This window comes from Acomys russatus, chromosome 32 (assembly GCF_903995435.1).
Source record: "Acomys russatus chromosome 32, mAcoRus1.1, whole genome shotgun sequence".
In the NCBI taxonomy this organism is placed as follows: Eukaryota; Metazoa; Chordata; class Mammalia; order Rodentia; family Muridae; genus Acomys; species Acomys russatus.
The window spans coordinates 4,080,229-4,096,588 of record NC_067168.1 but is presented as its reverse complement, the minus strand read 5'-3'; the positions used below and the strand labels follow the sequence as shown (position 1 = coordinate 4,096,588).

General features: G+C 43.6%; 1 protein-coding gene across 1 annotated transcript in view; it reads left to right on the top strand.

The window, feature by feature from the left end:
• The window catches only part of Tmod3 (tropomodulin 3), a 62,551-nt gene that overhangs the window by 12,315 nt on the left and 33,876 nt on the right, over positions 1-16,360 (top strand). The window contains exon 2 of the mRNA XM_051140510.1: positions 13,133-13,300. Within this exon, the coding sequence (XP_050996467.1) occupies positions 13,175-13,300 (126 nt within the window). The 5' untranslated portion in view covers positions 13,133-13,174. The remainder of the gene's footprint in view (positions 1-13,132; positions 13,301-16,360) is intronic.

Genomic DNA, 16,360 nt, shown 5'->3' with positions numbered 1-16,360 from the left:
TTAAAAGCTCAGTATTTAGAACTGGAAGTGCCATAAGGGCCTCTTGTTAACCATTAGAGCTTCTTCCTGTCTGAAAGTGGCGGCTCATGCGAAGTAAGTGCAGGAGGGCCAGGAGTTGGAAGCCATCCTTGCCTTTATAGGAAGTTCTGGCCAGCCTGAGCTACATGAAAACCTGTCTCAGAAGAAAGACTAGGAGAAAAATGTCCTGTACCAAAGAAAATCAAACTTAAGGGACAGGTGTTAATAAATAATTAAGGTCCACTAATTTCCCCTAGACTATGACCAGAAATTAAATTTAAACTTTGAAGAGCACTGTTTCCCAGAGGCTCCTTCCTTAAATTTCAGCTTCCCTTCTCCCACTCCCTTCCTTTCTTGAGATAGGGGCTCACTGTATAGTTCTTGAAATTTGTTATATAGACTTAGCTATCTTTCAACCTTGTGACCATTATCCTGCCTCTGTGTCCCCAGTGTTGGCAGTGCAGGTGTGTGACCTCCACTCCCAGCTTTTTGGTTTTTTGTTTTTTTTTTTTTTAACCATAAGAGAAAATGTGGTAGATTGGCCACAATAGATAGTAAATGAATTCCTCTTTAGACCAAAGTAGGAAGAAAACAGGTTTATTGAGTATATCACAAACAAGTTTATCAAGTACACCTCAAGGAGTGCCAGGCTGGGCAGAAACAGAAGTACTGCCTGCAACTTGAATTATCTTAGTAAGAGACCATGGCTGAAAGTTGTGGCTTTCTCCTCAAGGCTTTTTTAATACTGCTCAGGAGGCAGAACTAGAGGGGACTGCTGTGAGTATACACAACACACAAGAAATCAGTGTGTTCACTTGAGTGTTACTGTAACATTAATCACAATTGTAAAATTAGGTCTGAAACAGATTTGCATTCACTCCTGGGACTTAGCAGTGTGTTGAGCATTTATGTTTTCATAGAGACATCTTAATTTTGTGATGAGATAAATGAGCTTTCAATGTCTGCGTGGTGTGGTGGGAGCTTTCATCAGTGTGGTCATGCCACGTTAACTTTTCTTCCTCTAGTACTTAACAACACTTTTTCTTTCTTTCTTTCTTTCTTTCTTTCTTTCTTTCTTTCTTTCTTTCTGTTAACCTTTTTTCAAGTCACTTTTCCAAAATGTTCATACCTACCTAGCATGATTCAGCTTTCACGTTTTTCCTGTCTGCTGGTATACTGTTCATTGTGGCTGTGATAGGACAAGTCAGCATTATGTTTTTCCATTTTTAAGGCTGAGTTAAATGGTGTTTCTTTAAGATCATACCTGTTGCACCTAGAAAGACTTGAGCCCCTGAAACCCAGGAAGTGACCAGATCTTAGCCCCTAGTGAGCTCCCACATAGTCACCCTGCTGAGGCTTTGTAGACCAGGCTGGCCTCGAACTCACTGAGTGCTGGGATTAAAGGCGTGTGCCACCATGCCTAACTCCAAAATCCATTTTTTTTTTAAGTCCAAGAAACTGAGAGGCATAGAGCTGAGGAAAGACACTACTGTGTTCACTACATGGATTCAGCTCACTCTCAGTGTGGTTTCTTCTAGACCTAGCCTAATTAAAAAAATTTTTTTGGTAAGTAGTTCAATTCTTATTAACTTGGTAGAGTAAGAACATTCTTGAAAAAAGATGAGTGAGTATAGCTATACTTCTCCTTTGGGAGAAAAGGGGAGGGGGGAAACAAACCAAAACAAAGCTCAGATTAATACCTCTACTATGCACTTGGGATAGTAACCATTGTATTGGTATAAACATGGGTGCTGACACTGAGCTCGCTAAGGGCACGCCTATTTTGGCATTCGTCTTTGGTTCTCAGGGTGGCTTCTCTCACCCTGCTTCTCACCTGTTGCCATGACTCCACCTAGAAGACAGGAGGGGTCACTGGGAGGAGGGGTCCCTAGGAGGAGGGAGGCGGTTTGCAGCAGTGAGCCAGGTAGGTTACTCATAGGAGCCCCACCGTCTCTGAGGTTGACGCTGAGAGCTTGCTTTTGAAGTGGTGAGTAACCTGTTCAGGTGGTCTGGCTACTTTCCTCTCTGAGGTTGCCCTTGCTCTCTTTAACATACATCTAGTTAACCTTCTTCTCTGTTCTGGCCCTAGCAGGCCTTGCTGAGCTGCCTAGCAACTGCACACCGTGTTCTTTCCCTGTGCTTCTGGTAGACATCAGCTTTAACAACTCACCTCGGGATGTGGCAGTGGGAGAATGTACTGGGCTATGCTTTTTAATTGTTTTTTTCTAATTTAATTTTTTGTTTGTTTGGTTGGTTTTTCGAGACAGAGTTTCTCTGTGTAGCCTTGGCTGTCCTAGACTCACTTTGTAGACCAGGCTGTCCTCGAACTCACAGCAGTGCACTTGCCTCTGCCTCCCGAGTGCTGGGACTCGCCCAGCCTTTTGTTTAAGTTTATGTATTGGAGGAGGCAGAGGCATGCATGTGTAGTCAGAAGCCAGTCAGCGTTGAGTAGTCGGTTTTCTTCTTCTACCATGTTGGAATCTACCACAGGCAGTCAGGTTTGGCGGCATATCACTCATCTTGCTGGTTCCCTTTTTTTGTTTATTAAATAGCTTCCTATTTTAAAATAATACAGGGAGTCCAGGCCAGCCAGGAAATACATAGTGATGCCTTGCCTCAAACAAACAAACAAAGTCCCCCCAAGCTGGCTGGCTGTTCACACTTTTTTGTGTCAGCCCTTAGATGACAGAGACAGGCAGATCTCTGTGAGTTCAGAGCTAGCCTGGTGTACATAGCAAGTTCTAGGCCAGCTAGGGATACAGTGCTTTTAAAAAATATAAATAAATAAAAGGAGAAAGTGTCATGTAAAGTTAAAAGGTTAATACTTCAATAATTTGTTAATTGTTTAAGTGACTTTGGGCGTTTTAGTTAGCACTTTGGAGTTAGTTATGTTTGCTGCATTTTAGTCCTTAGCGGTATCTTACTTTACTCCAGGTGCAAAGGGTAACAAAGTTCTTTCCTGACTATAGTTAGAGTTCAGGGACAGAATAGACAGCGAATCAGTAGATCTGTTATACAGTGCCTGATGATACGTACAGAGGGAAGGAACATAACAGCAGGGGACCTGTGAGGGTTGCTGTTTTGTAAGAAGCAAGCATGAACAGTTCTCAAAAACCAGTTAACATTTAAGCAGAGACCTAAGAAAGAGAGCAAGTCATTTAGCTGCCTGAGTGTAGAGTAGTCCAGGTACAGGAGCATTCAGGTACAAAGGCACTGAGGCAAAAGTGTGCCTGCTCTGCTGGAGGAAGGGTGGTAAGATCTTTTTGAGTTAAGAGTTGAATGGCTAGAGGTGAGCGAGGGCTTAGGGCATCTTTTGAGTCCTTGTGGGCCCCTGTTAGACCATTTGACTTGTTTTTATTGAGATTTGATGCTATCAGGTGTCACAAGCAGTACAAGTTAGTGCTCTTAGTTATAGTCACACAAAGCATGTCCATGAGTCTTCATAGCCGCCTCATTTGTCATATTCAAGATGTGGAACTAGGTGCTGGATGTATGGCTTAGTAGTAGGGTATTTACATAGCGTGTTTGGTTTCCAGAACTAACTCACACTCTCTCTCTCTCTCTCTCTCTCTCTCTCTCTCTCTCTCTCTCTCTCTCTCTCACTCATCAAAGATAAGCAAACACAGTCATTCCCAATGACTCTCAACATCTGACTATTAATATGTATAACATTACTATGAACTCCAGCAGAGAGCAAACTACTAATGAGGTGACTTGGACAAGTTCCGAGGGATTTATATTTGATGACAAAAGCTAATCTCAAAAATACTTATGACTGATTCTTCTTCCTCTTCCTCCTCCTCCTCCTCCTCCTCCTCTTCTTTTTGAAACAATCTCTTTAATGTAACCCTGGCTGCTCTGGAACTGTGTAGACTAGGCTGGCCTTAAGCTTGTAGAAATCCTCCTGTCTGCCTCTGGGATGCCAGGACTACAGACAAGAGACACCACTACCAGCTGAATGTAGTAGCATCTTTGAAATGACAAAAGTTTAGAACAGGTCAGATGAGCAGTTGCTGGTTGTGAGCGGCGGGTGGGTGTGGCGAGAGAAGGGCAACATGAGGAGGAACCCTGTGTGTTGAAACTTCATCTTGACAGTGGTGGTCGATGGCATGAATTTGTGCTGGTGAAAAACTAGACTATAGCACAAATACATACATAAGGCTGCATGTCAAACAAGGCAAATGAAGTAAGATCAATGGAATGTGTCATCGTCAGTGTCTTCCCAGTAATTGCGTAGGCTTGCAAAATGTTACCAAGGGAAACTGGACACAGTGTGAAAGAAATCCCTCTGTATTCTTTCTTTTTACTGTGTGTGTTTCTACAGCTATCTCAGTAAGGCTTAAATATCACATTATGTACTTCAATATAAACAATTACAATTAGCTTACTATTGAAAATTCTTCCATTGGACTGAGAAGGGAGCTGAGTGGATGAAGCACTGGGTTGGGATCCTCAGAACTCATGTGAAATAAAGCACAGTAGAACATGTCTGTAGCCTCAGCGCTGCCTCACTGAGGTGGGAGACAGACAAGAAAGCCCCGGGGCTGATGAGGAAGCTAGCCTCATCCACTGTATCAAACAAGGACTGCCACCTGAGGTTGTCCTCTGAGCTCCATACGTGTGCAGCTCTACACACACATACATTGAAAAGAAAACGATATTTTACAGAGTGTAGAGTATGGCATTGTTGTAGGACCTGGCTCCACAGGAGGCTAGTGCAGGAGTTCAGGCCTGAGGTACTGAGACCAGCTTACACATAGTGTTTGATTGAGGGTTTGGAGGTAGAATGCGAGAAGTTGGTTAACTTGAAGATTTTTGGGCCAAAGCAACAAGAAAATAAAGTTGCCATTTTCTGTTATGAGCAAGATGGCAAGGGGTGAGGAGAAAATTATATGTATGGGTTCTTGTATATTTAGCTGTTTTGTTGTGTTTTATTCTGTTTCAAGCCAGGGTTTCTCTGTGTAACAGACATGGCTACTCTAAACTCACTCTGCAGACCAGGCTGGCCTTGAATTCAGAGATCCAACTGCCTCTGTCTCCTGAGTGCTGGGATTAAAGGTGAGTTCTTGCATATTTATGTCCATGATTACTATTAGTCATCCAGGTAAATTTTACATAAGCAGTTATTTTTTAGGTATGGAGTTCAGAAGAGAGGTCCAGATTAGAGGTAAAGTTCAAGAGTGGTCAATGTATGAAATTCATCAGGAGGTAGGTGAGCGCAGGAAAGAAGGAAGGCCACTGTCTATAGTTTACCCAGTCCTGTTGTAGGTAGAGATATGAGCTGCATTGAGGCTTACTTAACCAGAGAACAGCAGGATCAGGTGTGTGTAAAGAGAACAGATAGAAGAGTCCGGAAACTTCAAGTCTACCCTAAAGAAATGATGATGAACCGGGGTTAACAGTTTGCATATTGAGAGCCTGTGTCTCTGAATTATGTAACTCCACAGTAGCTTTCATCGCAGGGGCGTGTTAAGACCTTCCTCTATAAAAAGAGAAGCTGGGAGAAAATATGTAGTATAGGGTAGGTGCAGTAATGGCTTGGTTGTAGTGTTTGGTTGTTAGTGGAGGGATATGTGTGCCGTGGTAGAGTCAAAGAACAGCTCTCCTCCCACCAGTGGGGCCTGGGGATCAAGCTCAGGTTCAGGCTTAATGCCAATTGTCTTTACTTGTGAGCCATCTTATCAGCCCAAATTTATGTAATTTATAAACTCTCTTTAAAGGGAAAAAATTGTATCCTAGTGTTCATTGATTTGTGTTACTAAAACTGAATTGCTATTGATGGGCCAGCATTAGGGGCTGAGGTAGGAGGGTCTTTTGAGTTCAAAGCCAACTTGGGATATGTAGTAATATACTATTTTTATTTTTTATTATCTATTCATTTACACCCGACCCAGCTACTCCTTTCTCCTCTCCTTCCAGTCCCTCCCTCGCCTCCCCTTCTCCTTCCCCTCAGAAGAGGGGAGGGAGCCTCCCTTGAATATCAGCTCTGCCTTAGCATATCAAGTTGCAGTAAGACTAGGTGATCTTCTTCTATTGAGGCTAAATAAGCCCAGTTAGGGGAAAGGCATCCAAAGATAGTGTAGTCAGAGGCAGCCCTGCTCCTGCTTTAGGAGTCCCGCATGAAGACCGAGCTACACAGTTGTTAATATGTGTAGGGGGCATAGGTCTCTCCCGTGCATGCTCTCTGGTTGGCAGTTCAGTCTCTGTGAGCCTCAGTGGGCCCAGGCTGGTTGGTTCTGAGGTGTCCTTTGACCTCTCCCTGTTCCACAGGATTCCCCAAGATCCAGTTAATGTTTGGCTGTGAGTCTCTGCATCAGTTTCCATCAGTTGCTAGGTGAAACCATAAAATGACGGTTATGCTAGGCTCCTGTCTTGTTGTCCCTGGTCCAGGAATGCAGGCAGAGTTGTGGACCAGAAAATGGAACTGCAGGGACAGGGTGAAGTTTGATGCTGTTGGTTAAGCTTCAGGGGGATTGGTTGTCCCTGGTGCCAGCAGGCCCCCTGGAATCAGACAGGGTTGTGTCCAAACCCTATTTTTAAACCAAAGAAAAGAGCCCCACCACTGACATCAACAGCAGAGCTGTTTATTGATGGGATCTCGTCACCAGGGACACGAGTAGCTATAGATAAGGGTGCGAACAGTTTATCCATGGAAACAAGAGTAGGCTTTGTGGGCACAGACGCAAGTAAGTCAGGTTGTGGTTGTGTGAGAACAGAGCCTAAGGAAATGTCTAGGGATGCTATGATGCTCAGTGAGGCTTCAGCTGGGGAGACCGACATGATTAAAGGATGTATTTCCTCGGGAGAAAGAAAGCACAGTAAGTAGGGTGCAGGGGATCTAGTTTGGGTCCTGTTTAGAGCCGTGGGCATCGTGGTAGGGAACAGCTGGAGACAATGCTGGGAAGCCGACTAAACTAGTTGGTAAACTGTGTTGTGTGAGGAGGAATTTGCACTTTTCTCAGAGTTGGCAGCTTTTAGTCTGTGAAGGGCCGACAGTAAATGTTTTAGGCTCTGCAGGCCATTGTAACTGTTCAGCTGTCCCACTGTTGCCCATGGACAGAGATAGACAATACATCCATGAATAATGTAACTGCTCCAATTTACACTTACCAAAGCAGACAGAAGGCCAGATTCAAGTCACTGCTGTAGAACACAAGAGCATATTCTTACCTAGTTATGGTTTAGTACCCATTACCCATCTTCCCATGCCCAACCTTTCTAGCTTGTAAAGAATCTATTTAATGCCTATGAAATTAACCTACAGTGTTTGACTCTCTGTGCTTGGCTTATTGAAGTAAATATAACGTCCTTTAGTCCACGTTGCCGCACGTGTCCACCAGATTGGCTGTGGCTGCTGCTCATTCAGAATGTGTTCTCTTTTCAGTAATGTGTCCTCAGAGGACAGGCGAGACATAGCACTGTCACCCTGCTGTCTTGGACATTGTCAGCATACAGATGCTCCTCAGAAAGAAGAGCTGAGGGGAAACGTGCAGTCAAGACAGGGTCAAAGAAAGTGCAGGTGTGAGTTTTGAGCGGTCAGGTACCATGAACACTAGCTGTTGACACTTTGTTGAAGCAGAATTGAAGCTATATGCAGGTTAGCAGTAGAAAAGTTGACTGCATAACTGGAAGTTCTTTCATCTTGGAAAAAAAAATCCAAAATCTGAATCTCAAGGAAGTGGCTTCTCCATTGTTTTAAAAAGGAAAAACAAGCCAAAGCCATAGAAACGTGTTCCCCTATGACACATAAGAAACAAGCCAAAGCCATAGAAACGTGTTCCCCTATGACACATAAGAAACAAGCCAAAGCCATAGAAACGTGTTCCCCTATGACACATAAGAAACAAGCCAAAAGAGTTAACAGAGCACAGCCAGGCCCTGTTGTCTACATACCACAGTAATGTTCCTCTGTGAAACAGCAGTGCAGGCGTGGCACAAACGTTGTGAGTGGCCACCCACCCGCTATCTGATTGGATTTAAGCCCATTCCATGAGCTGGATGGAACCCAGGCCTGACACAGCTTAGGTGGCCAAGAATCTGAGACTACATAGGCCATGGACCTAGGGGAAAACCAAATACTATTGTTTTGCTAAAGGAACACAGCAATAAAATGACCCCTAACTTTACACTATACTCCCGTGTCTTAGTTAGGATTACTATTGCTGTGATGAAACATGACCAAGAGCAACTTGGAGAGGATAGGATTTATTTGGCTTGCGTTTCTGTATCACTGTTCATCATTGGAGGAAATCAGCACAGGGACTCAGGCAGGGCAGGAACCTGGAGGAAGTCAGCACAGGGACTCAGACAGGCAGGAACCTGGAGGCAGAGCTGATGCAGACGCTGTGGAGGAATGCTGCATGATGGCTAGCTCAGCCTGCTTCTAGGCTGGGCCTTCCCCCATCAATCACTCATTAAGGAAATGTGCTACAGCTGGATCTAATGTCGGTGTTTTCTCAGTTGAGGTTTCCCCCCTTTCAGATGAATCTAGCCTTTGTCAAGGAGACATAAAACCAGCCGCACACCGTGGATCAGTGTCTTGCTCAGCCATCATCAGAGAAGCTCCCTCCTACAGCAGACGGGAACTAACAGATCCACAAATGGACAGTCTGCAGAGGGAGAGAGACTGGAACACTCAGTCCTCAGTGTCTTCATTAAATGCCCCCACCCCACCCCGGGCTCAGGGAGCTATGCAGAAGAGGAGGCGGAAAGGCTGTAAGAGCCAGAGGGGGTGGACGACACCAAGGAAACGGTGTCTTCCAGACACAACAAAACTGACTCACATATGAACTCACAGAGACTGGCAGCATGCACAGGGCCTGCCAGGTTCCAGGCAGACACCACCAGAGCCCAGAGGGAGAAGTAGACATGACCTCCTATTCCTAACTAGTAAGAAGCTCTCTCCAATTGACAACCACTTGCAAAGGAGAAAACCGTTTTCTACAATGGAGACTCACTGAGCACACAAACCACACTTGAGGGGAGGCCCCATGCCAAGCAGTACATGGCCAACACAGAAGTAACTCAGTGGTGTTTTGTAGTTTTTTTAAAATTTGGTTTAGTTTTGGGTTGTTTGTCTTATGTTGCTTTGTTTGGGCACTTTTTTGTTTAATAATCCTTTGCTTGTATGTTATTTTATAGTTTTTAATTTTTTGTTTTTATGAGTTTTATTTGTATGTTTCTTGTGCTTTTTCATCTTATTATTATAATCATTATTCTAGTTTGTGTCTTATTTACTGGTTTGTTTGCTAAAGAGAGGTGGCTGTGTGGAGAGGACCTGGAGAAGATGGGTGAGGGGGACTGATCAGAATATAGGAAATAAGAGAGTTCAATTTAGCTTGATAGCAAAGACCAATATCTAGAATGAATTAAAGACTTTAAAAAAAGAAAGACCACTGGCTAGGAAACGGCCGAGAAGGTGAAGTGCGTGCCCTGTCCCAGTGTGAAGATCTGAGTTCAGAGTCCTGGAACACACTGAAAAGCTGGGCATGGCGGTGAGCGCCTGCACGTGCCCTCCTAAGCTGTGGAAAGACAGGTGAAGCTCCTTGGCCAGCCAGTGTAGCCGAATCAGTGAACTTCAGTAGGTTCAGGGCGCGGGGAGGCGTTGTTTTTGTTTTGAGACCATCTCAAAAAATAAAAAAATGTAGAGATTGAGGCCAGGCACTGTGGTGGATGCCTTTAATCCCAGCACTCGGGAGGCAGAGGCAGGAGGATCACTGTGAATTCGAGGTCAGCCTGGTCTACAAAGCGAGTCCAGGACAGCCAGGGCTACACAGAGAAATGGTGTCTTGAAAAAACAAAAACAAAATAGTAGAGATCAAGGAGACACCCCACCCCACCCCACCCCACCCCAGCCTGTGAGCCTGTGGCCTTGACATCCACACTAACAAGCACTATGCCACACACACACCAGACATGTACTAGTAACCGTGAGCAAAAGGAATGAACATGTTAAACAATGCATAACCATGTCATAGTCAAGCCCCATTAAAGCCACGGTGAACCACCACTCCACATATGCGAGAACACCGAAAATTAAAACTCCGACACTACTGAAAATAAACAAAGAGGAGCGACATGAATTGTCATGTATGGATTTTCTTGAAATGTAAATTGGTGCTGTCACTTTGAACATAGCTTGTCATTACCTAGTAAAGTTGAGCGTGAAAAAGCACTTCCTCGGCAATTCCATTCCCAGGTTGAGGATGCACCTGGTATTGTCTCATGTGGATTTAGTGTGTTTGTGCATGCTCACTTTATTCTTAAAGTAATAGCATAAGCCTTAGATAGATTGTATTTGGAACAAGGAAAAGCGGTGTACTGGAGTGAACTGTTTATATGTTTCATATTCCAAATCCGTAAAACCAGGGTGGCATGTAGCATTACATTTCCCAATAATATCTCATTTCTTGTCATTGTGCATGACAGTGTTTTGAGTTTCTGGATCATACCAGGACACTTTAGAGAATTAACAAAGAATGATCAAAATAATTACAATCTTTGTGCGTACAAATTTTTAGAGAAACAATTATGAGCTAAGAAATTGTCTTTACTATATATTATATTTTAATAGGTGATAGTAAAGCGCATTTAAAAATGTTTATTGGCTATTCAAACATTGAAAAATAGTGAAAGCTAAATTATTATTTTTGTGTGAGTGTGTGTAATACTTTTTTCTATATAAAAATCTTTGTCTGGCTTCGTTTGAACACATCCTATTAGTCCATCAGATAGGCCTTGATCCTTGTACTTACTATGTGAGCCTCCTCAACGGCTGAAGTTACAGGCCTGTGCCCAGCTAGCAACGTTGTTCTGGTTTGTTTTTTTTTGTTTTTTATTTATTTTTAAGATTTATTTATTATTATGTACAGTGCTCTGCCTGCATGTACACTTGCAGGCCAGAAGAGGGCATCATATTTCATTATAGATGGTTGTGAGCCACCATGAGGTTGCTGGGAATTAAACTCAGGACCTTTGGAAGAGCAGTCAGTGCTCTTAACCTCTGAGTTATCTCTCCAGCCCCAACAAAGTTGTTCTTGATACATATTTAAAAACGGTTACCAATCTGTTACCCTTACCTGTCTCAAGTAATCGTGTTGCTGGTATTTTTATAAGGGAATATTTTTCTGTTTTCTTTTTTTTTTTTTTTTTTTGGTTTTTGGTTTTTGGTTTTTGGTTTTTTGAGACAGGGTTTCTCTGTGTAGCCTTGGCTCTCCTGGACTCACTTTGTAGACCAGGCTGGCCTTGAACTCATAGAGATCTGCCTGCCTCTGCCTCCCGAGTGCTGGGATTAAAGGCATGGGCCACCACACCCAGCAAGGCAATATTTTTCAAAGCCATCTTGCTTTAAATAATTTCTCTCCTCAGAACTATCAATCACTTCCTTCAACATCATGTTTTAGGGTTAGGATATTTAAAAGTTCTAGGAATTTATCAGAAATGCAAATTATGGGTGCTCACCATAATTGACAGTTATACTTGTCAATCAGGAAACTGGGGTAAGGCTCTGGCATCTGGGTCTTGACACATGTGGCTGCATTCTGATAAACTCCAGATAGAGACCTTGTGGAGGGACTGCAGTGACTTAGTAGAATACTCGAGCAGTGTCCCAGGGCCCACGCAGACTGTTAAAAAGCTAAATAAGTAAAGCAAAACAACCTCTGCCGTAAAGTTGGAACTACAGAGTGGGAGTTGCTTAACAATGGTAATTTGCTAAAAACAAAACAAATGAACAAACCAACAATAAAAACAACAAAAAGCAACCCAGGCACCACAGCACACACCTATGTCTCAGGATATAGGAGGCTAAAGCAGGTTGATCTCCTGCTTGTGCTACATGAAGAAGGAAAAAGAAAAGTCCAGAATACCTGCTCGCCCAGAGGAATGTCCATTAAGCTGGTGTACACCAGGCCTGTCTCAGCAGGCACACGAAATGCCTGCAGTGTAACACCTGCACAGATGTGTTCTATCCGTTTGCTTTTCCTCAGACCTAAGGTGGCTAATGCTAGTAAAATGGTGACTGTCGGGCTTTTGGGGGTGAGCCTTCCTTTCTAAACGGGAGACAGAAAGGTCTTCGGTGAGTTTGTAGAGGAAGATAGACCACCTAAAACATGACGCTGGGGACTCTGGGAAGAAAAGGTAGTGAAGGATATGGACCAGACGGTGATGAACTGTGCATTTCACAGCCAAGAAAACCTTAGGCAAACCACTAGCCCTGGCACTGTCTCTGACCCCACATGGACACTTCCTGTGGGGGAAGTACTTGATTGCTTGCTCCCCATTTTTGTTGTGTCGTGTTTCCAGCATCCTCTCCTATGGAGTAGTCCTGCTGTACGTGAGGGCTAGCTGCTGCACCCAGTGCTGTTGGTAGTGCTGTCCACACTGACCATCCATCCCACCAATGGCTGGGTGACACGCCCCAGTGTGCTCTAAGAATTTTAATATGGGGCCCTGGAGAGATGGCTCAGAGGCTAAAAGCCCTGACTGCTCTTCTAGAGAGAGAGATTCCCTTGGTTTTATTTTATGTGTACCTGTGAGTGCTAGTACCTTTAGAGGCCAATGTATAGGCAGTTTTGAGCCACTCCATGTGGATGCTGGGAACTGACCACAAACCTTCTGCAGGAAGTATTCTTAACTGCTGAACCATCTCTCCAGCTCCTAAAATAATCTTTTTGAAAAATGTTTTTACAAAATTTTCCCAGTGGCATGGGACTCCTCCTTCCTGTGAGACACACATTGCTCTTTTCTTATGTTGGTACTGTTATACTGCTCTCCTAAATAGTTCGTAGTAAAACATGTGTTCTTCAGGACCATTTGACATCACTAACAGACATTATTTTGGAAAAAAAATATTTTGCCACTAAAATTCAGTCGTCAAAAATTGTACATTCTATCAAGTAATTGTTTCAAGGATTTTCATCCTCACTTCCCTTTTTCCACTTGATTATTTTTCTACAGAGACAAAGCAAGTGAAGGTATGAATAATCCGTAGGTAAGAGCAGCTTACGTTATGATCAAAAATGTTTCATAAATGGACATAGCATTTCCCTTTCCCCAATAACAGGTGCAAATGGGTACAATTTGTTTTTAAGATTGTTTGTTTCTTTCTCCATAGCTGTAGGTGGTGGAAATCGAGTGACTTCCTACCCTCCAAGCCATGGCACTGCCCTTCCGGAAGGACCTAGGGGAGTACAAGGACCTGGATGAGGATGAGCTCCTTGGCAACCTGTCGGAAACTGAGCTCAAACAGCTGGAGACTGTCCTGGACGACCTTGACCCTGAGGTTGGTACTGACCCAAGAAGAGAAGTGCAGTAGCTCTTCAGACTGTTGACTCGGCAGCTGCCTTTTGCCGGCCTGCTTTCCCGTGGCTTTTCCTGTACCCTTCACCCACTCTCCGTCCAAATGAGCTGGCAGTTTGCTCCTTCTTCAGGTCCTCCACATCTTATGACACAGATATTTTAAGCTATTGTTAAACAACTACACAATTTTTTCCACTGCAAATTTCCCTTTTGTAATTGGAAGTAATAATTGCTAATTAGCTCTTTAATTTATGCTAATGTATTTTTCTTCAGAGTTTCTGTACCAGGCTGGCGCCGGTATACTGTGCCTCTAGAGTGTTCTTAGTGGCCTAAACTTATTTATAACAGTACATGAGAAAGGTTGACCAAATGGTATAACTTATTAGCATTGGTAGTACAGATCTAAGAGGCAGATCTGAACACATATTTCTTTTTTTAATGATTTTTTTATGTGAATTTGTATTTTCCCCCACATGTAGTCTGTGTGAAGGTGACAGATTCCCTGGAGCTGGAATTACAGACAGTTGTGAGCTGCCAAGGGGGTACTGGGCATTGAACCTGGGTCCTCTGGAAGAACAGCCAGTGCTCTTAACTGCTAAGCCACGTCTCCAGCCTCACAGATATTTCTTTTCTCTCTCTCTCTCCTTTTTTTTTTTTTTTTTTTTTTTTTTTTTTTTTTTTTTTTGTTTGTTTGTTTGTTTGTTTAGTTGGTTGGTTGGTTGGCTGGTTGGTTTGGTTTTTTATTTTTCAAGACAAGGTTTCTCTGTGTAGCCTTGGCTGTCCTGGACCAGGCTGTTCTCAAACTCACAGAAATTCTCCTGCCTCTGCCTCCCTGAGTGCTGGGATTACAAGTGTGTACCCACTGAGCCCAGCCCACAGATATTTCTTAACAGTGGTCTTATGACTCTGATAAACCATCCTAAGTTGCAAATATTATACATTGAAATGCATTTAATAAACCTACTAACATCATAGCTTTGCCTAGTCTACCTTGAATACACTCAGAACACTTAAATAAGCCTACATTTGGACACAGTCCTCTAATATAAAGCCTAGTTTGTAATAAAGTATTGAAAACCTCGTGTAAGTTGTGTGCTATACTGAAAATTAAAGCCAAAATAAATGTGTGGGTTCACTTTTACACCATCTTAGAGTTGAACTATTGTTCAGTCAAGAACAGTGCAAATGAATACTTGTCTTAATTTGCCAGGTGGTGGTTGCTTGTCTCATAGGCTGCACAAGGTGAATGTGGAACTGTTTAACCTTTAAAATGTGACTCAAGGAGGAGTGGATGGCAGGGAAAAACCTCAAGTGGTTGTTAACAAGCTTTGCCATGTATCTTAACAGCCCGTTATGTGCCCTGTAAGAATTGAGGTGTGGCCAGGCATGGTGGTGCACGCCTTTAATACCAGCACTTGGGAGGCAGAGGCAGGCGGATTGCTGAGTTTGAGGCCAGCCAGCTCTACAAAATGAGTTCAGGACAGCCAGGGCTACACAGAGAGACCCTGTTTCCAAAAAACAACAATAAAAACAAAAAAAGAATTGAGGTGTTGTGTTTAGGGAGAGGAGAGGTACTGGGAAGTAAATTCAGGGCCTCAAGCTTGCTAAAAAGGTGCTTTATAAAATTGTTCTTGTTGCTAGGTGATATGCCTAATACTGTAGGTCAAGTTCTTTGATCATAATTACTATTACAAAGAGTAAATCTGAGGATTATGCAGGATAACAGCTGTCAACAGTATTTCTGGCAGTCAGTGAGACCAACTTAAATCAAATGGCTTAATAACTAGAAAGAATGTAAGAGACCATCTAGCCTTGGCCTTTCAGCCTGGTGGTGACTTCTGTGGGATGTTTAATAGCACCTTGCTTTACTCAGGAGCAGACTCCAGGCTGTGAATACCCAGGGGGAGAAAACTGCAGTGGACATCTTGTACACACTGTCAACAGCCACACATGGAGCAGAAGGGAAGGGCTCAGCGTTTCCTCCTGTGCATCACCATGTTCTCCATGGGCCTAAGACTGTGGGGTCCTTGGCATGACCGTGCCTGTGTCACTCACTTAGCGCCTCCTACGCTCAGGCACATGATTTACACTAAGCTCCATTCCCCAGCTCTAGAATTTTTATTTAGTAAATGACCGGGGCCAGCCTGCAGTTTCTGGTTACTATGGTTACTATGGCGCACTCAGGAAATGCAGGAGTGAGCCACACCAGCGTCACCTCGCCCCGTGATGAAGGCTGATAGGAATGGGGCAAACTAGACCGAATCAGATAAGAAAACTGCTAAAAGCATGACGAATGCTACAGACAGGAACACTGGTGGATGAGACAGCAGGAAACACATTTCCTGGGGCACAGGGCTGAAATCTTAAGAGCGAATAACTGGAAAGGATGCACAGAGTGTTTCAGGAACATGATCTCCATATTTCACATATTTAAAATGTAAAGGTCCTGTGTATGACAAGAACAAGGAAGGAAGTATTGAGAATGGAGGTGTGAATGAGGGGTTTGTTGTTGTTGTTGTTGTTTGGTTTGTTGTTGTTTTTTTTTTTTTTTAAAGACAAGATCTCTTGAACCCAGGCTGCTCTGGCTGTGAACGCCTGATCCTTCTGTCTCTGGGGCCAAGTGCGGAGATTTCCAGCGTGCACCCCGATGCCTGGGGTGGGACTGACGTCTGACAAGCAGAATGGCGCTCACTTTGCTGTTGTTCCTGGCCTTGATACAAATTCAGAACCCTGACTTCAGGGCACAGTTTCAGCTATTCTTTCCCTTTCTACTTCTAGTCAGTCCATGTGCTCAAGGCTGTGCTGTGTGGACACCAGAGGACTTAGCTCTTCTGTATCCCAGGGTGCCATGGGCATGCATAACAGTGACAGTACTTGTTACTCGTGCTCATGTGTACACATGCACGCGCACGCGCGCACACACACACACACACACACACACACACACACACACACACAGTGAACAGTTTTATACTAGATTTAAATCAAGTAAATAGTCTTGATGTTGCATTGTGCATGTTTTTATTTTGATAAGGGCCTTGTG